This window comes from Scyliorhinus canicula, chromosome 25 (genome assembly GCF_902713615.1).
Source record: "Scyliorhinus canicula chromosome 25, sScyCan1.1, whole genome shotgun sequence".
Lineage (NCBI taxonomy): Eukaryota > Metazoa > Chordata > Chondrichthyes > Carcharhiniformes > Scyliorhinidae > Scyliorhinus > Scyliorhinus canicula.
In genome coordinates this window covers 24,852,128-24,872,285 of record NC_052170.1, presented here as the reverse complement: position 1 = coordinate 24,872,285, position 20,158 = coordinate 24,852,128, and the positions used below count along the sequence as shown (strand labels likewise).

General features: G+C 44.9%; 1 protein-coding gene across 1 annotated transcript in view; it reads right to left on the bottom strand.

The window, feature by feature from the left end:
- The window catches only part of LOC119957021 (mucin-2-like), a 96,233-nt gene extending 88,198 nt beyond the window's left edge, over positions 1 to 8,035 (bottom strand). The window contains exons 1-2 of the mRNA XM_038784604.1: positions 7,893 to 8,035; positions 5,288 to 5,398 (exon numbers count right to left, since the gene is read on the bottom strand). Coding sequence (XP_038640532.1) covers positions 5,288 to 5,398; positions 7,893 to 7,941 — 160 coding nt within the window. The 5' untranslated portion in view covers positions 7,942 to 8,035. The remainder of the gene's footprint in view (positions 1 to 5,287; positions 5,399 to 7,892) is intronic.
- Between the last annotated feature and the right edge of the window lie 12,123 nt (positions 8,036 to 20,158).

Sequence of the window (20,158 nt, the reverse complement as noted above, 5' to 3'; positions counted from 1 at the left end):
CAGCCTACTGTCAAAATCCCTAAACGCCTTAATCACTCCTACTGAATCAGCAACCAGATTCCCATCTCCGTCATTTAATTTCCCTGTCTCTCTGCCTGCCTCCCTCTTTCTAAGCTGCATCTGCTAGCCTTCTCTCCATGCTCAGAGATCGTCTCCCCCCCCCCTCGTCTTTCTCAGCAGCTAACAAGCCGAACTCCACCTGTAGCAACCGCCGTTCCCTTAATAGCCCAGCCTATGGGGTCACCGCATTCCTCCTATCGATCTGTAGTATCTCCTTTACCAGTCGGTCCATCTCTGTTCTCCCTGTGGGCCCGTATCGAGACCAGCTCGCCTCTAACCACCGCCGTCAGTGCTTCCCAGTTCACCGCTGCTGCAATTTCCCCCCTGTCGTTGACCTGCAGGTAGTTCTGAATACATTTCCTCAGCCGCCCGCACACCCCTTCGTCAGTCGGAAATCCCACATCAAACCTCCAGTGCGGGCGCTGGTTACTGTCATTACTAACCTGAAGGTCAACCCAGTTAGGGGCATGGTCTGAGATTGTGATCGCCGAGTACCCCGTGTCCACAACCCCCATCAGTAAAGCCCTGCTCAGAATAAATCAATCAATCCGGGAGTACACTTTATTGACGCGTGAGTAGAAGGAGAACTCCTTCACCATCGGCTGCCCAAATCTCCATGGATCCACCGCCCCACACCCCATCTAATCCATGAACCCTTTTAGCTCTTTGCCATTGCTGGTACCCTGCAAGTTTTTTAGCTTGACCGGCCTAAGCCAGGGTCAATAACTCTATTGAAGTCCCCTCCCATGGCCAACTTGTGCGAGCATCCTCATTAGAAACTCCATATGGCCCCAATTTGGCGCATACACATTTACTAATACCCCCTGCACCCCCTCCAATTTCCCACTGACCATAATCTACCGACCTCCCACGTCTGAGATTATTCTACCCACCTCAAACACCACCCACTTATTAATCAGGATCCCGACCTTTCTAGTCCTTGAATCCAGTCCAGAATGAAAGACCTGACTGACCCAGCCTTTCCTCAATGTCATCTGGTCAGGTACTCTAAGGTGTGTCTCCTGCAACATTACCATGTCCGCCTTCAGTCCCCTCAGATGTGTGAACACGCGTGCTCTCTTGGCCGGCCCATTTAGCCCTCGAACATTCCAGGTGTTCAGCCTAGTTGGGGGGGGGGGCTCATTGCCCCCCACCCCTTCGCCGATCAGCCATCCCCTTTTTTGGGCCAGCCTCCAGCCCGTGCTCCACGCCTTTACCGGCCCGCCCCCAGGCCACCTCCGCCCCCAACATCTTCTTTGTCCCTTAGCACAAGTCCCTCCCTCGTCAGCAAATATGTTCGCCCCCTCCCCCCCAGTGACAACACAATGTAACCCAACCCCTTTAATAAAGCTAACATATGCACACCCCCCCCCCCCACTACGCTTCCGTGCACTAGCCCGCCCAGCTAGCTTGATGGCGCTGAAAAGTCTGCCACCTATTGTTCCCTCCCCACCCCACCCCCGCTCATACATACATACTCCAATAACAAACAATCCCAACACTATTAGCCGAGAGGAAAACATGAAGAAAAAAAATGCTAACTAAGATCAAGTAAGAGATCCAAAACCTAAACAAACACACCTCCATCCCCCAACAGTACAAATGTAAACCTTAAATCCCTCAGCTCTGCCACTGGTCTCAACTCAATATAGAAAGCATTACAGACAGCTTCCTCAAAACGAAAACGAGAAACTTTTATTTTAAAAAACCATGAACGTTGCAGCAAAGTTCAAAACTTCTCTGTCCACCACCAGTCCTTTGCTTTTCCCGAAGTCTTGCCCGCCCTCAGGCGACTAGAAATAAAAGTGCTGTTCCTCATACGTGACCCAGAGACGGGCCGGATACAACAGTCCGAACTTCACGTTTTTCTTAAAAAGGATCGGCCTCATCTGGTTGATGCCTGCTCTTCTCCTGGCCACCTCCGAACTCAGGTCTTGGTAGATTGGCAGGATGCTGTTCTCCCAATTACAGCTCCGTGTCTGCTTGGCAAGTTGGTCATTGTTTTTAATCTATTTTTTCAAATTTGGTTACAAGGTTCAATAATTTACTCAACAATTGCAAGCGATCCTCGCATATTTCTGTCTGAAGATGCAAATAATCTGCATACTATACTAAACATTCGAGTCTTTCGAATCTATTTAGGTTTGGTGAAATATTCAGGACAAATAGTGAAACATTTGAGATCGGCCATATCCAAGTGTACTCCTGATCCTGGAATGGAAAGGCAAATTTCTACTGACACTTCCTATTCACTGAAATAGGCCACAATCCATTGCGAACATCCAAAAACTGTAAAGTATCGTTTCTGAGGGCCGTTTCCTCATTACTTCGGGGCTAAATGCAACTGTTGGCGTGCCAAGCCGGTTCCCTTATTCAATTCGCATGAGTAAATAGTTAAATGCCAGGAGACATATTTCGCAAGACATCTTGATGAAGCAAATTTGCAATTAATGTTGCAATTTCCCTTTCAGCTGGCTTCAGACTACGATACTGCTTTTGTGGTTTGGGATCTGGGCCTCCTATCAAAACCTCGCATTCCATTCTACTGCAGTAATACTTGCTCGGGGCGAAGGCGTTTCTATTTTCGTCTGTCAGTTTCTGAACGTCTTCTTATTTGATAAATCCTAGAAGTTAACCTCTTATTGTCCAATTGTGAAAATGTGTTCGCTGTATTCTAAGGCAGATATTTATTTGGGGATCGCTTCCGAATCTACCATGTACCATATGAAACAATTTGGAGGGTTGAATGATAAATTACATTCCTTCTTAATGTCTGAGCCGAATATGTATTCTACTTCGTGGTGTAATTTTGTTAAATAGCTGGGTGATAACATGCCATGTCTGCTGATCTAATTTTCATGCATGAACTTCAAATCTTTTCACAGAGTGGCTGGTGAATGCACTTCCAGAGGGGCCAGGCTAATAGTTCCCGGAGTACAGAGATGCCATTGAATGACTACTTCTTGATGGTCCCTCCAGGGGCATTTGTCGCTTTCTGCTCTGTGGCCCTTGTGGCGGATTGTTGCTAGGGGACGATGAACAATCTCTTGAATTAGCGCCCTTTGCCACCACTGATCACTGGAACCGACTGCTCGTTTCCCAGAGGTGCTTGGTGTTCTCCTCTTGGTGGTCCAGAGTTCGTTCTGCCTCAAGCCTCTGTTGTGAAAAGGTGGGAGTCCCTAGTGGGTTCCTTTGGTAACCGCCTCTTCCTCCACCTGATCCCTCATTTCTCAAAATGGTGTTTTAGTTCTAGATGGTATTTCGTCTTGTTTTGGCCCCCTTTTAAAAGCTCTAGTTATTCTCCCAAGTACCTTGTCTGATTATGCTTTCGAACCCATCACATTGCTTCATCCTTCTGAAGAAAGGGTCACTGGAGTCATTGACCACTGACGTCGGCGCCCACCTATGTTGTGTCATTATGTTGTGTCTGAGTCAACTTGACCCGGAGATCACATTTAATTGGACGAACAACCTATTTTCAAACGCTGTGGGGTGGTCTCCCTTTCTTTGTCTGCACTTGTTTACGTTACAGACGGGTAATGCCTATTACTTCCCACAGCGAGTCGGAAAACTGCTCGCATGCCGTCTAAGGTACCTCTCCCGTGATTCTGAGAGTAGGGTTAGGCTGAGATAATTGCTGATCCTAAACACATTTACAACAATTTATTTTCTTCATTGTCGTCCAATCCTTACTTTCATTCTGATCTGTCATAGAATTTACAATTTACAGTGCCAGTCAACTGAGCTATTTTGTTCTTATCTACTTAATTCCGATTAAGGCTTGTATTCTTTCCTGCATATCATTTTCACACTGAGCTTGAAACTGTCCCATATTTAACTGATCACTTCGTCCTTCGTGGTTTTGTTCCGCTTTCAATTTTTCAGTTTGCTTTATCTTGCTTCAGTTTTTCCATTTCTTGTTTAATTTATTACATTTATCATTGCACTTCCGCAGCTACGCAAATAGCTGGCAATAGCAATTAGTTTCACTGACTTTGCTTTTCTCTTCCCCAACGGGCACAGTCGGTGGCACAGTCGATAGCGTTCTTGCTTAACAGCTCTAGATTCGCAGGTTAGATTCCCGGCTTGGGTCACTGTCTGTGTCGAGTCTGCAAGTTCTCCCCGTGTGTGTGCGAGTTTCCTCCGAGTCTTCCGGTTCAAGCCCCGAAAATTAGTTGAATACGACATTCTGAACTCTCCCCATGTGTACCCGAACAGCTGCTGGAAAGTGGCGATTAGAGACTTTTAACAGTAACTTAATTGCAGTGCAATATGCTTACTTGTTACGATAAAGATTATTATTTTTAAAAAGCATCTGTGGCAGCATTTAAATGGTTCTCTCTGACAGAGCCGAGACCCAGCAGCCACGTTGCAGCATAATTGGCCCATGCACGTCATTTGTCTCTCAAATACATCTATGGTACTGATAGGCCTTATAGATCGACTACCCCTCAACAACATTACCTGTAACAACGATTTGGATTGATTGCAGCTGAACTGACTTTTGTATCAATCAGCCAGCGGTGTTTTCAAATTTCATTTACTTTCAGCAGAGACTCTGAACAAACTAACTGAGTGCTTGGCTTCTTGCAATCGTTGTGCTTTGGAATTGTCCATTCGAATCGTCAGGTCTCCCTTTGACCGGACCGAATTTTGCTTTCGCACATACAATCTATGATACTATGATACAATCAGCCATACAGAAGAATGCACAGTTAACCCAAAATTCAGCTGAAGATCAGAGGTTAACGGATGGAGGGATGGAAAATATATGTATTGGCTGTTCAGGGTACAGTAAAAGACTAGAGTGATGTTTTGTTCTATTCTCCAACTTTAGCGTTAATTCGTAAGCGAAGGTAAATCAATGACTTTGGATCAATCAACATTCAGGAGAGCTACATAAAGAAACAGCCTATTGCCCACTCCATGTGACCTCGGAACTTGTACAATTATTTTCAAAATTAATTGCCAGGATCGGCCTACATTCGACATTGTAAGAGTGGTGAAATGATAGACCAGGAGAAAGCTCGATTACCATACTGTTTCAGTTGTAAATTTATGGCACTCAGACTAATAATAGAATATGCAACTTCATCATGAGTCCACAATTAGTTATTGGTTAGCAATTTAGAATGAGAGGCGCATTTACCAATTCACTGACAGCGCCTGTAATCGTCACGATTTTTATCCTACATTAAACTGTTTTTTTACTGGAGAGTTACATTACCCGTAGCTCGTGTGACGTAAGTGGTCTGGCAGCGGTTATCCGAATTTGAACATAATACAGGAAGCGGTTGGCATATGATTCCAGAACATTCCCAACAGATAACAGGTCGCACTGTAGAATGAAAAAAACAGGCAAAGGTCAGTCATTTTCTGAAATTCACAGTGTGGAGATTCAGTGGGCCAGTTCTATCCATCTTTTTCGCAGTGTAGAAAACGTTCAGAAAACAGACCCACAGACACACGTCAGCTGATCACAAGATACACGTGTAAATCGGGCCACAATATTAAGGGAACACTGATCCCATTGTTAAATTAGTAATTAATTGCTTTCGCTCACATATTTCGAAGAATGATCGAATGCCATCTCCAATCCAAAAGGCACAACATTCCCTGATGCGGAATTCTATGTTTCCGTTGAGTCTTTTAATTTACAGCCAATAAATTAACACAGTGGTAACAATATATCAATGTAATTTCTAATTAGACATAATACAAGTCAATAAACAGTCCTTTTCGCTAATTCCCGAGTTAATAATTTAGACGAGCTTCCGAACAGCCATTCGTTGAACTACATCTGTCTATCAATCTATTACTTTCTCGTTAATGTCATGGATTCGCCCCTGAGATTCAGATGACATGAAGGTGTGAATGTTCGAGGAGCTTTCTGAAGAGTTTAGATGCAAGCACAGATCTGCCGCAATGAATTTCTGTCAAATGATGACAGATGTATTGATGCCTTCACTAATATATTATATTCATCCGGAGAAATTAGCTTAAATATATGTGCGAACGTTGACAAGACAATTAATATTGGATTGAATGATGCTGTTGGGAGATGCAGATCAACTCATTGACAATCTATTTGAGAACCTGCACCTCGCGTCATTACGCATCCTTGGCATCTTTTTTACAGATCCTATTTTGGAGTTTTTTTTAACAACTCTAGTAAGTCAATCATTTTCAGCATAAGCCCATAAAACACAGCAGCAGAATTCTGCCACTCGGCCTATCGAGTCTGCTCCGCTATTCAATCATGGCTGACATATTTCTCATCCCCACTATCCTGTCTTCTCCCCATAACCCCTGATCCCCTTATTAGTCAAGAACCTATCTATCTCTGTCTTAATGACACTCAGTGATTTGGGCTCCAACGCCTCTGTGGCAAAGTGATCCACAGATTCACCACCCTCTGGCTGATGACATTTATCCACACCTCTGTTTTAAAGGATTGTCCCTTTAGTCTGAGATGGTGTCCTCTGGTTCTAGTTTTCCGTACAAGTGGAAATATCCGCTCCACGTCCACTCCATCTAGGCCTCCCAGTCTCCTGTAAGTTTGAATAAGATCCCCCCTCATCCTTCTAAACTCCAAGTACAGACTCAGAGTCCTCAACCGTTCCTCATACGGCAAGCTATCACTCTTCTGCACCTCCTCTGGACCCTTTCCAAGGCCAGCACATCCTTCCTACACGTCCTCCCCGTGTGTGCGTGGGTTTCCTCCGGGTACTCCGGTTTTCTCCCACAGTCCAAAGATGTGCGGGTTAGGTGGATTGGCCATGCTAAATTGCCATTAGTGTCCTAAAAAATAAGGTTAATGCGGGGGGGGGGGGGGGGTTACTGGTATAGGGTGGATACGTTGGCTTGAGTAGGGTGATCATTGCTCGGCACAACATCGAGGGCCGAAGGGCCTGTTCTGTGCTGTACTGTTCTATGTTCCTTACATACGGGGCCCAAATCTGCTCACAATACTCCAAATGGGGTCCGACCAGAGCCTTATACAGCCTCAGAAGTACATTCCTGGTCGTGTATTCAAGCCTGCTTGACATGCATGATAACATTGCATTTGCCATCTAAACGGCTGACTGAAACGGTTAACCTGAAGAGAATTATGAACAAGGACTCCCAAGTCCCTTTGTGTTTCTGACTTCCGAAGCATTTCCCGATTGAGAAAATCTGTATCTGCCTAAATTCCTCCTTCCAAAGTGCATAACAACACACGTTTCCACATTGTATTATATTTGCCATTTCATTGCCCAATCTCGAGCCTGCCACTTCTGCAGCCGCCTTGCTTCCTCAACACTACCTATCCCTCGACACCTGCAAACGTAGCAACAGTGCCTTCAGTTCCTTCCAGATCGTTAATGTATATTGCGAAAAGATGTGGTCTCAGCATAGAACCCTGAGGCACATCATTAGTCACCGAATGCCATCCTGAAAAACACCTCTTTATCCCCAGTCTCTGCCTTCTGCCAGTCAGACAATCCTCTATCCATGACAGGATCTCACCCTTAACATGATTGGCTCTTAACTTATTTAACAATCGCCTATGCAGCACCTTGTCAAAGGCCTGATTCCCCTGATTCTCCTGGAACTCTGGCATCCCACTGGTGTCTTCCACCGTGAAGACTGATGCAAAGTAACCATTCAGTTCGTCTGCCATTTCTTTATTTCTTATTATCACTTCTCGAGCCACGTTTTACAGTTGTCCAATGTCCATTTTTGCCTCTCCTACCTTTTACATATTGAAATAAACTCTTCCTATCTTCTTTTATATTGCTAGCTAGCTTGCACTTATACACGATCTGAAAGATAAGTAAAATAAACCTCACCTTCAGTTACACAACTGCAGATGGTGGCAATAACAAACAAGTGCTTCATATTTGTTCGCCTTCCTTCTCTTCCCAACGATGATTATCTTATCTCTTTCTCTTTGGAAATCTGCCTGCTTTCTGTGTTACGACCTTCCGAAGCAACAGAGGTAGCTAACTCTGCAGGTTAATCTAGTGTACATTATATACGAAAGGTTAGTCTGGGCAGATCGGATGACACACAGCTCAAACCTCGCTTGAACATTCCTATCATTTTGAAGCTTTACGTGAATAACACTGAGTCACAGCCACCTCCATTTCTCAATATAGTGATCGCGTTTTTTAAACTGAATTACGGGATGTGAGCGCCTCTGGTTAGGCCAGCATTTACTGCTCTACGCTTGTTGCCCTTCAGAGGGTGCTGGTGAGTTGCCTTCTTGAACCACTGCAATACTTGAGGTGCAGGTATACCCACTGTGCTGTTAGAGAGGGACTTTCAGGATGTTGCCGTAGCGACAGTGAAGGAACGGCGATGTATTTCCAAGTCAGGGTGGTGAGTGACGGTGAACCTACAGGTGGTGAGGTTCGCAGTTATCTGCTGCTCTTCTCCTTCTAAGTCATAGCGGTCACAGGTTTGGCAATTGTTGAATAAGGAACCTTGGTGAGTTAGTACAGTATATTTTTCAGGGCCGCACGATAGCACAGTAGTTACCATTGCCTCACAGCTCCAGGGTCTCAGGTTCGATTGGTGGCTTGGCTCACTGTTTGTGCGGAGTCTGCACATTCTCCCTGTGCCTGCAAGATTTCCACTGGGTGCTCAGATTTTCTCCCACTGGCCAAAGATGTATAGGTTACATGGATTGCCATGTTAAATTGCCCTTAGTGTCCAAACCTGTCAAGTGAGGTTACTGGGTTGCAGGGTGGAGATGTGGGCTTTAACAGGGTGCTCTTTCCAAGGACCGGTGAAGAATAGAGGGGCAGAATGGCATCATTATGCACTGTAAGTTCTTTGATCTATGATCTATCATCTTGTAGATCGCCATATGGCAGCCATCGTTCGTCGAGGGTGGAGGGTTTGAATGTTTATGGGCTGCTTTGTCCTTGAGTGTTATTGCAGCTGCACTCGTCCATTAAACTACTCACTTGTGCCTTGTAGATGGTGTACAGGCTTTTAGGGGTCAGTAAATGAATTACTCGCCGTTGCATTCCGAGTCTTTGACATATCATGGTAGCCACAGTATTAATGTGGCTATGCAGTTCAGTTTCTGATCAATGATAACATGTAGAATGTTGATATTGGGCATTAAGTGACTTAAATTCAATTGAATGTCAAGGGGCGGTGGTTTGATCTTTTCTCCCAGGAGACTGGCAGTTGTGTAACTTGCACATTGTCAGCCCAAGCCAGGACCTATTGTCCAGGTCTTGCTGCATTTTGACACGATCTGCGGAATTATCTCAGGTGTCACGAACAGTGCTGAATATTGTGCAGTCATCTGCAAACATCCCCACTTCTGATCTTCTGATGGAAGTGAGGTCATTGATGAAGCAGCTGAAGATGGTTGTGGCTAGGACACTATCCTGCAGAACTCCTGCAGTGACATCCTGGATTTGAGATGATTGACCTGCAACCACCACAACCATCTTTCTTTTTTCCAGCTATGACTCCTAGTTAGAGGCTAGGTTAGCATAGGTCTAAAGAGCTGGCTTTTAAAACAGACATAGGCAGGCCAGCAGCACGGTTCAATTCCCGTGCCAGCCATCCCGAACAGGCGCCGGAATATGGCCTTTCACTGTAACTTCATTGGAAGCCTACTTGTGACAATAAATGATTTTCATTTCCAACCAGCAGCACGTTTTCTCCCTAATTTCCGTTGACTCCATTTTAACTTGTGCTCCATGATGCCATACTCTGTCCAATTCTGCCCTGAAGCCAAGTGTTTTCACTTCTCACCTCTGATATTCAGCTCTTTTTTCCGATTTTGAACCAAGGCTGCAATAGGTCAGGAGCTGAGTTACCCTGGCGGATCCTAAACCATGTTCGTGAGCAGGTTATTGCTGAGTAACAGCCTCTTGATAGCACTGTTGATGAGTCCTTCCATTACTTTGCAGATGATGGAGAGTAGTTTAATAGTGTGGTAATTGGCTGGGTTGGATTTAGAACATAGAACATAGAACAGTACAGCACAGAACAGGCCCTTCGGCCCTCAATGTTGTGCCGAGCAATGATCACCTATTCAAACCCACGTATCCACCCTATACCCGTAACCCAACCCCTCCCCTTAACCTTACTTTTAGGACACTACGGGCAATTTAGCATGGCCAATCCACCTAACCCGCACATCTTTGGACTGTGGGAGGAAACTGGAGCACCCGGAGGAAACCCACGCACACACGGGAAGGACGTGCAGACTCCTCACAGACAGTGACCCAGCCGGGAACTGAACCTGGGACCCTGGAGCTGTGAAGCATTTATGCTAACCACCATGCTACCGTGCTGCCCTTTAAAAAAAAAAAATTTAGAGTACCCAATTATTTTTTCCAATTAAGGGGCAATTTAACATGGCCAATCCACCTATCCTGCACATCTTTTTGGGTGAAACCCACGCAGACACGGGGAGAATGTGCAAACTCCTCATGGACAGTGACCCAGGGCCGGGATTCGAACCCGGGTCCTCAGCGCCATAGGCAGCAATCTGTGATGCTGGGGACCTCTGGAGGTGACCGAGATGGATCATCCATTCGCCACTTCTGACTGAAGATTGTTCCGAGTGAATCAGCCTTGTCTGTCGTGCTCATATAATAATACTAATATGTATTATTGCATGTGCAAAAGACAAGGCTGAGTTTTAAACAAGCTTTAAACAGAGTTTACTCAGCCTCTACTTGCAGTTGCTGCTTGTTAATTAGTTAATTACATCACTCGATTACGCAAGTTTTCAGAGGCTAGAGTAAAACAATATAATTGTGGACAAGCTTACAGTGCTGCCTTTTTTGCACAAGAGTGCTGACTTTCGGCTATATTAAAGTGCTAAAATGGGAGTTCTGTGACTGAGGAATATTAAGGGTTAATTTCTATCTGAAGTCTAGTCTTTCATTTATTTAGTAAATTAACTTAAACGTGGCTGTTTGAGTTAGAAGAGGGTGAGGTTTTAACCAGTTTTACTCCAGCCCGACTTGCTGCAGCAGCTTGTTAATTAGATAAATTGATAAAGCCAGTTTCAGAGAAAAGAGTTGGACAGTATAAAAGTGGACAATCTTACAGTGCTGTATTTGGCCCGCATTAGACTGGTTCTGTGACTGAGGGAGTTTGGTGTGGAGGGAGCAAGGTGCCGTTTGCAAAGAGCCTTTGACAAAGAGTCATTGCAGTCGAAACGTTCGATCTTTTCTCTCCCTACAGATGCTGACAAACCTGCAAAGATTTTCCAGCATTTTTTCTGACAGTAATGTAGAGGTCGTTTAAAAGGCACTTGCTGCGAGTTCTGGATAGGTTTGTTCCACTGAGACAAGGAAGGAGTGGTAAGGTGAAAGAGCCTTGGATGATAAAATAAATGGATCTAATAATCAAGAGGAAGAAGGAATCTTACATTAGGTTGAAGAAGCAAGGATCTGCTACGACTCTAGAGGCTTATATGGTAGCGAGGAAGGAATTCGAAAACGGAATTAGGAGAGGTAGATGATGCCCCTGGCGGGAGGATTGAGGGAAAACCCCAATGCGTTCTGCATTTATTTGAGAAGAATGAGAGTAGGGCCGATAAAGGGAGCTAGAGTTTGAGGAGGTAGGCGAAACCCGAAATGAATATTTTGCTTCAGTATTCACTAGAGAGTGGGACCTTGTTCCTCGTGAGAACAGTGTGAACCATGTTAATAGACATGAACAGGTTGATATTAAGAAGGAGAATGTGCTGGAAATATTGAAAAGCATCCCTGGGCCAGATGCGATATACCTAAGGTTACTACGGGAAGCGAGGGAGAAGGTTCCTGCGCCTTTGGCGATGATCCTTCTGTCCTCACTATCCACGGGAGTAGTACAGTAGGATTGGAGGGAGGCGAATGTTGTTCCCTTGTTCAAGAAAGGGAATAGGGAAATCACTGGTAATTAGAGAGCAGTCAATCTTACTTCTGTAGTGAGAAAAGTACTGGTAGTTTGTTCTAAGAGGTAGGATTTATGATTATTTAGAAAAACATAGTTCGATTTAAGATAGTCAGCATGGCTTTGTGAGGGGCAGGTTATGCCTCACAAGCCTCATTTAATTATTTGAGGATGTGACGAGACGCATTGATGAAGGTCGGGCAGTTGATGTGGTGTATACGGATTTCAGTAAGGCTTTTGATGAGGTTTACCATGGTAGGCTCATACGGAGAACCAGGGGGCATGGGGTACAGGGAGATTGGCCATCTGGATGCAGAATTGGCTGGCCAGAAGAATACAGCTAATGGTAGTGGATGGAAACTATTCCAGATGGAGGTCTGTAACCAGACCTGTCTGTTCTGGGACCTCTGCTCTTTTTGTTTTTTATAAATGCATTGGATGAGGAAGTGGAAGGGTGAGTTAGTAGGTTTTCCGATGACACGAAGTTTGGTGGAGTTGTAGAGTGTCGAGGGTTGTTGCAGGTTATAACACGACATTGCCAGGATGTAGAGCTGGACTGAGAAGTGGTGGATGGAGTTCAACCTAGATAAATGTGAAGTAATTTGTTTTGGAAGGACGAATTTGAAAGCAGAATACAGGTATAATTTGTAAAGGCAGGATTATGGGAAGTGTGGCGGAACAGAAGGATCTTCGGTCCACGGACACAGATCCCTCAAATTTGCGACCAATGTTATTAAGAAGGCGCATGGTATGTTGGCTTTCATTAACAGTGGGATTGACTTCAAAAGCCGTGAGGTGTTCCTGCAGCTTTTTAAAACAGTGGTTAGACCACAATTGGAATATTGTGTCCAGTTCAGGTCGCCTTATTACAGGAAGGATGCGGATACTTTGTAGAGGGTGCAGAGGACAGTTGCCAGGATGCTGCTTGGACTGGAGGGCATAACTTATAAAGAAAGGTTGCGGGAGCTGGGGCCTTTCTCACTGGAGCGAAGCAGGGAGGAAGGTGACATAATAGATGAGTACAAGATGATGAGAAGCATTACTAGAGTGGGTAATGACTTTCCCCCAGGGCTGAAATGGCTGTCACAAGGGGGCATGATTTTAAGGTGATTGGAGAAAGGTAGAGGGGAGATGACAGATATACCAGAAGATATTCTCACTTGCTGCAGACGCATCTGCCTATGACAGAAACGGTAAGAGGAACCACCGCACAGTGAGGAAGCAATGATCCATCTGCACATTAAATACACTGTCCATCGTGCTGTGCGGAACTGCGAGGGTGCTAAATGCGATATATTGAGAACAGATCTAGGCGCAAGACTCAACAGACATGCATTGCGCCATCAACAGCTGAATTGTATTGAGCGACAATCTATAATCTCGTGTCCCGGCATACCCACAACTCTACCATTCCGAACCTACCTGATTCAACGATAGGACCAGGAGGGCATGCAAGGAGCAGCACGATACATGCCGAAAAAACGAGGTGTCAATTTGATTAAGCTCCAATACCGAACTACTTCCATGCAAAACTACATAAGCAGAGATTGATAGATAGCGCTACGGGACTCCCTAACCAACGGATCAGATCACAGCTCTGCAGTCCGGCCGCATTTAAACGTGAATGCTGGTGAACAAATGAACAACTCACTGGAACAGAAGGCTCAACAAATACCCCCATCCTCAGCGTTGGAGACGATCAGCACACCAGTGCAAAAAAACAAGGCATTCGCAATAACATTCCGAAGAACTGCCAGAGAATGATCGATCTCGGTCTCCTACAGAAGACCAGAGCATCACAAATGCCAGTCTTCAGTAATTCCATTCACCCCATCTGATAAGAAATAACGAAAGAGGTACCGAATACAGAAAAGGCTATGAGCTCCAGAAAATATTTCAGCAATGGCAGTGAAGACGTATGCTTCAGAATGTGTTTCGTCTCCCGCCAAACTGTTCTGTTACAGCGAGACTATTGACGTCTTACTGACAATATGGAGAATGGCCCAGGTATATCCTGTGCATAATAACCAGGAAGCACACACCCCGGACGATTACGGCCCTATCAGTCTGCTCTCAATCATCAGTAAAGTGATAGAAGAGTTCTTGAACAGTGCTATTAAGCAGCACTTAGCAATAACCTTCTCACTGACGCTCAGTATGTGTTCAGCCAAGGTCACTCACCTACTGACCACATTATAGTCTTGCTTCCAACATGGACACAAGAGCTGAACTCCACAAGGGATATTAGGGTTACTGGTCTCGATACCAGGACAGCGTTTGATTGAGAATTACATCAAGACGCCCCAGCAAAATTGAATGGGGGGGGGGGGGGGGGACACTCCACTGGTTGGAGTTATACTTAAAACAATGCAATCTGATTGTGGTGGTTGTAAGTCAGTCATCTCTATCCCCGGCAGTGCAGGAGCTTCTCAGTATGATGTCCCAGACACAACCCTCTGCAGTTGCTCCATAAATGATCTTCTTTTCAATATAAGAGCAGATGTGAGGATATTCGCTGATGCACAATGCTCAGCATCATTCACGACTCTGTAATACTGAACCAGTCCACCTGTAAATACAGTAAGACCTGCACAATATCCAAGCTGGGATGGAACGTGGCAAGTAACATTCACGCCACACAATTAACAAGCAATGGCCATCTCCAATAAGTGGGAATCAAACAATCGCCCCTGGGTATTCAATGGCGTTACCATTATTGAATCCTCAACTGTGAAAAGTCTGGGTGTTACATTGACCAGAAACTAAACTGTACTAGCCACATAAATAATATGGCTGTAACTGCATGCCAGAGGCTAGGAGGCTTGAGGCACGTAACTCACCTCGACTCCACAAAGGCTCTGCGCCAAATACAAGACACAAGTCAGGAGTGCGATGGTGTATTATTCACTTGCCTTGGGGAGTGTTGCTTCCACAATGCTTGATAGTATCCAAGGTAAGCGTTCTTCAAGGCAGCCTTCAGGACACGTGACAACGCAGAATTGCCGAGCAAAAACTTATAGCTAAGTTCCGCACGCATGAGTGCGGCCTCAACCGGGATCTTGGATTCATGTTGCATTACAGCCACTCCCCACCATCTGGCCTGGACTTGCAAAATCCCACCAACTGTTCTGGATTGAGACAATTCACACCTCTTTAACATGTGATTATCCCTCTCCCTGGATCTGTAATGATTTGATTACCTGCAAATTCTCGCATTCCAAGCATTGTCCAGCATCACTGACTTTGTCTATATAAATGTTTCTGGATCATACCTCTCCAGTCACCCGAAGAAGGAGCTGCGCTCCGAAAGCTCGTGTTTGAAACAAACCTGTTGGACTTTAACCTGGTGTTGTAAGACTTCTTACTGTGCTCGCCCCAGTCCAACGCCGGCATCTCCACACCATGATAGTATCCAAGGCAAAGCAGTCCGCATGATTGGTACTCTTTCCACAAACACTCACTCCCTCTACTAACGACACACTGTAGAAACTGTGTGTTCCATCTACAAGATGCACTTCAGAAACTAACCTAGACTAAGGGCAGCACGGTAGCATGGTGGTTAGCATAAATTCTTCACAGCTCCAGGGTCCCAGGTTCGATTCCCGGCTGGGTCACTGTCTGTGCGGAGTCTGCACGTCCTCCCCGTGTGTGCGTGGGTTTCCTCCGGGTGCTCCGGTTTCCTCCCACAGTCCAAAGATGTGCGGGTTAGGTGGATTGGCCGTGCTAAATTGCCCGTAGTGACCTAAAAAAAGTAAGGTTAAGGGGGGGGGGGGATTGTTGGGTTACGGGTATAGGGTGGCTACGTGGGTTTGAGTAGGGTGATCATTGCTCGGCACAACATCGAGGGCCGAATGGCCTGTTCTGTGTTGTACTGTTCTATGTTCTATGTTCCACAGGCAGAAACGTCCAAACACACAACGGCTACCATCCAGAAGGACAAGGTCAGAAGGCAGATGGGAACATAACCAACGTGAAAGCACAATTGACTGAAGAGTTTCAAGATGGCTGCTTAATACCATCTTCGAAACGAAAATAGTGATTGGCAACAAACTCTACTTAATCAGCACACTCCATATCATTTGAAAACGAATAGTAATAATAAAAACAAAGTTTTTCCTGTGGCCTTTACAACACCGAGGGAAATATAAACTGGACAAAATCTTGGCCCAGCAAGTTCATTTTAAGAAATGGCTGAAAGGTGAATGAACACAGTGTATTGGAAAATATTAGTGTTAATACCCGAGATTTAAAATACAATGTCATTATTTTCTCATTGCCAGCAGCGAAGGGCATGTCGGGGTAGAAAGCACCTTAAATATACGTGTTGTACGGCAGCTCAAGATGTCTAAGGCCATGAGCTCATTGGAATGGCACATCTATTATGGGCTGAACGGTCTTACCCTAGAGTTCGCAGATCTTACTACTTTATGACCGGAGGGTTTGCCAGTAGTATTTACCTGTATTAGCAATTAAGAGGTGCAGGGTGATGTGTTAAAGTTTCGAATCGTACCTCCACAGGTTGTGAAAATGTCATTACATGTCGAATTATGACATTGGAAGCATTTGTTATGTGTAAAAAAAATCTGGTTCATTAATTTACTTTACAGATAAAAATGTGTCATCGTTGCCTTGATTAACAGCAATTTGGTAAAGTTGGAAGTGTCTCCCGAGTTGGCCAAGGAAGCCAATAAGATCAATGGAAATTAGCATTAAATATTTCATGCGACATGTATGTCACTGGGGACGCCAGTATGTTTTGCGCATTTCACCATCATTTTGCAATGGGTCGAACCTGGGTCACAGAAAGGATGCAAACATACATTCTTGAGCCAAATGGCTTTTTAGCAACCATGGAAGAAGATAAATCCCTATTTACCTTCGCCGGGACAAGCTTTCCCTTCCACATTTTATCGCGTGAATTTAATTTTGCAGCAGCCGTCGTGGTGTGAAATGAATTCGGTTCGTCTTCTAAACTACACATCACGTCACATTGCCATCAGGCAATTGGGATCATGTGTTGTTCCTTGTCGGAGACGCTTGGCAATTAATGATTCTATTTTTTAATTTCACGTAATGCATTACGATCAGGGGATTAACTGCAATTAACGTCTCGTATATTTTCTTTTCGTTAGGATTAACTACAATAAGGCTGTCTGGTGCTGCACGGTCATTTTCATGGAAGGTGTGAGAGGGTGGTTATACCTCGGTCTGCAGTGCAGAACTCGTTCAGAGATTTCACTGACTGCCCAGAGCTACAGATAACAGGTGAGCCTGTGACATGTATATTATGTTCAGTTCTGTTAGAACTGAAGTGTTTTTTGTGGGAACAGAAAAATGTGTAGTTCCCCATCGTTCTCCCTGCTGATCTGTTAATGTCAGTTTTTGCGTTTTCAACGCCTTTTCATCCAGTGCTCGATGTCATGCAATCACAATGTCGACAGAGCGAGACTCGGGAACGATCGAGTGTGGCGGTTGTGAGACGCTCTGCGTGCCATTAGCGCTCGTGTGAAAACGGGGATGCAAGGTTACGGCTCATTTCGCCAATGTGCGGAATGTAGAGTAAAATAGAAACTAAGGTTATGAAAACTTTGTGGCAAGGGTAGGTCGTTGGGGGACAGCACAAGTAGCAGTAAAAGGGCAGGAAGAGTACGCTGTTTTCGATGGTGCGCTTATTTAGATTATATAATAAGAATGGAAACAACGACTGCAGTTCCGCCAAGCTGGGTGTGGACGGGAGTCTGTTTTAAACATACTCAGTGATTTGGCCTCCACGGCCTTCTGCAGCAGAGTTCCACAGATTTGCCACGCTCTGGTTGAAGAAATGTCTCCTCATCTCTGTTTTAAAGGATCGTCCTTTACTCTGAGATTGTATCCTCTGCTTCTAGGTGTTCCTACAAGTGGAAACATCCTTTCCAGGTCCACTCTATCCAGGCCTGGCAGTATCCTGTAAGTTTCAATAAGACCCCCCTCCTCCTTCTAAACTCCAGCTAGTACAGACCCAGAGTCCTCAACCGTTCCTCATACGCAAGTCTTTCATTCCAGGGATCATTCCCGTATCAGCCTCCCCGGACAGGCGCCGGAATGTGGCGACTAGGGGCTTTTCACAGTAACTTCATTGAAGCCTACTCGTGACAATAAGCGATTTTCATTTTCATTTTCATTTCATTCTTGTGAACCTCCTCTGGACCCTTTCCAAGGCCAACACATCCTTCCGTAGATTCGGGGCCCAAAACTGCTCACAATACTCCAAATGGGATCTGACCAGAGCCTTATACAGCCTCAGAAGTACATCCCTGTTCTTGTAAATCGAGCATTCAATCACGTGAGACGAATTCGCGCTGTTATTAAGAAACGAAGGGAATTAAAGAAAAAAGAAAAGGAGAGGGCAGTAAATAAAGAAAAAGAGAAAAAATGATGAGACAAGAGAGAGAGAGAGGAGAGAGAAAGAGATTAATGTTGCATTGCACGATGTACTGAACTCACTTGCCACACAAGATTCTAAAAAGTAACGTCATGCTGTCACAGAATCAGATAATGTATAATGCAGAGCAGACTATTTGGCACATAGGGGGTGCACGGGTCCTTGAAAAGAACACCCTGCTTAAGCCCCACGCCAGCACCGTACCCAATTTATCCCCATAACCCAGTAACCCCACCTCAGCTTTTTCGACACAAAGGACAATTTAGGATTCCCACTCCACCGAACCTGCAGATTTTTGGACCGTGGGAGGAAACCCACCCAAACACGGAGCGAACGTGCAGACCCCGCACAGAGAGTGACCCAAGTCGGGAATCGAACCAAGGACTACGGAGCTGTGAGTGAAGCACGTGTGCTAACCACTGTGCTACCGTGCTGCCGTTTATTTCTGGCACGGGGAGGGGGAGATTGTTGCTGCTTTGAGACGGGGGAAGGGAGCGACTGCTGCTGCTCTGAGAGGGGGTGGATGGGGGGGGGGGGTCCATAACGGGCACGTGACAGCTACCTCAATTATAATTATACTTTAGTTTTGATTTTTTTTTGCAGAGGTAGCGCGGTGACGTTTTGGTTAGTACCCCACGGCGCCGAGGTCCAAGTTTCGATCCCGGCTCTGGGTCACTGTCCATGTGTAATTTACACATTCCACCCATGTTTGCGTGGGTTTCGCCCCCACAACCCAAAGATGTGCAGCGTCAGTGAATTGGCCACACTAAATTGCCCCTTAATTGGGGAAAAATGAATTGGGCACTCTAACGTAAAAAATATATGTTGACTTGCAGATTGGTATTGGTATTTCCGTTACCAGAAGAAAATTAACTTGCTGTTTGAAACAAAGTTGCTGGTCACTTTGTAAATTAACAAAAACGTGCCGTACCAGAATGCCATCCACAAATATAAGCTTTTGTACCTTTTTAAAGGAGAGATTCATCCATAGGCTGTGAATTATTAAGTGATAATCCATTAACACCCGCATATTATTTGTCTCGCTTACCTTGCTATCTACTTTGCTTCCCCGCCCGTTCACACATAAGACATACATTCTGCCTTAATTTTGCCCAACTATCTGTGTGTTCCCCTGAAAGAAGAAGGAAAAGGAGATTTCCAAATTTCGGACTTTCAAATTATATCACTCTTTGCCAGGCGGAATATAGAGGGAGGATCATAATGATTGAAAATACATGTAATATAATGAGATTCAACATTACAAAATTCTGCAAAATGAAAAGTTATACTTCCAGAAAAGGGTAGAAATATCGCTCTTGCTGTCACAAATAGTAATTGAAGAAAACATTATGCGTGCATGAAGTGCAGAATATGGACATAGTTAGTGCTCTCTTAAGTTTTTTGACGGAGACGGAGTATATTGGTTTAAAAAATACTTCCATCATGTTCAACAATACACTACTGCCATGAACTTGGCAACAGAATGTTTTCCTTCTCTGTCTTACCAACTACCCAATCACCTGTTTCTCTCACTCAGAAAGAATGTTACAGACCCACAGAGAAACAGAGAGATGTCTACAATGAACAATTCAGAATCCTCAATCAAAATGGCAGTGGAAAATTTCATTTCCCCGCCTATTTAATCGGTCAGCTGACAAACGAAACTATTACTTGCGAACTATTAAGCGTTTTGACATCAAGGCCTTTGAACAGCTCTCGTGAAGGAGAGTAGCATATTAGGGCGGCACTGTGGCACAGTGGTTCGCACTGCTGCCT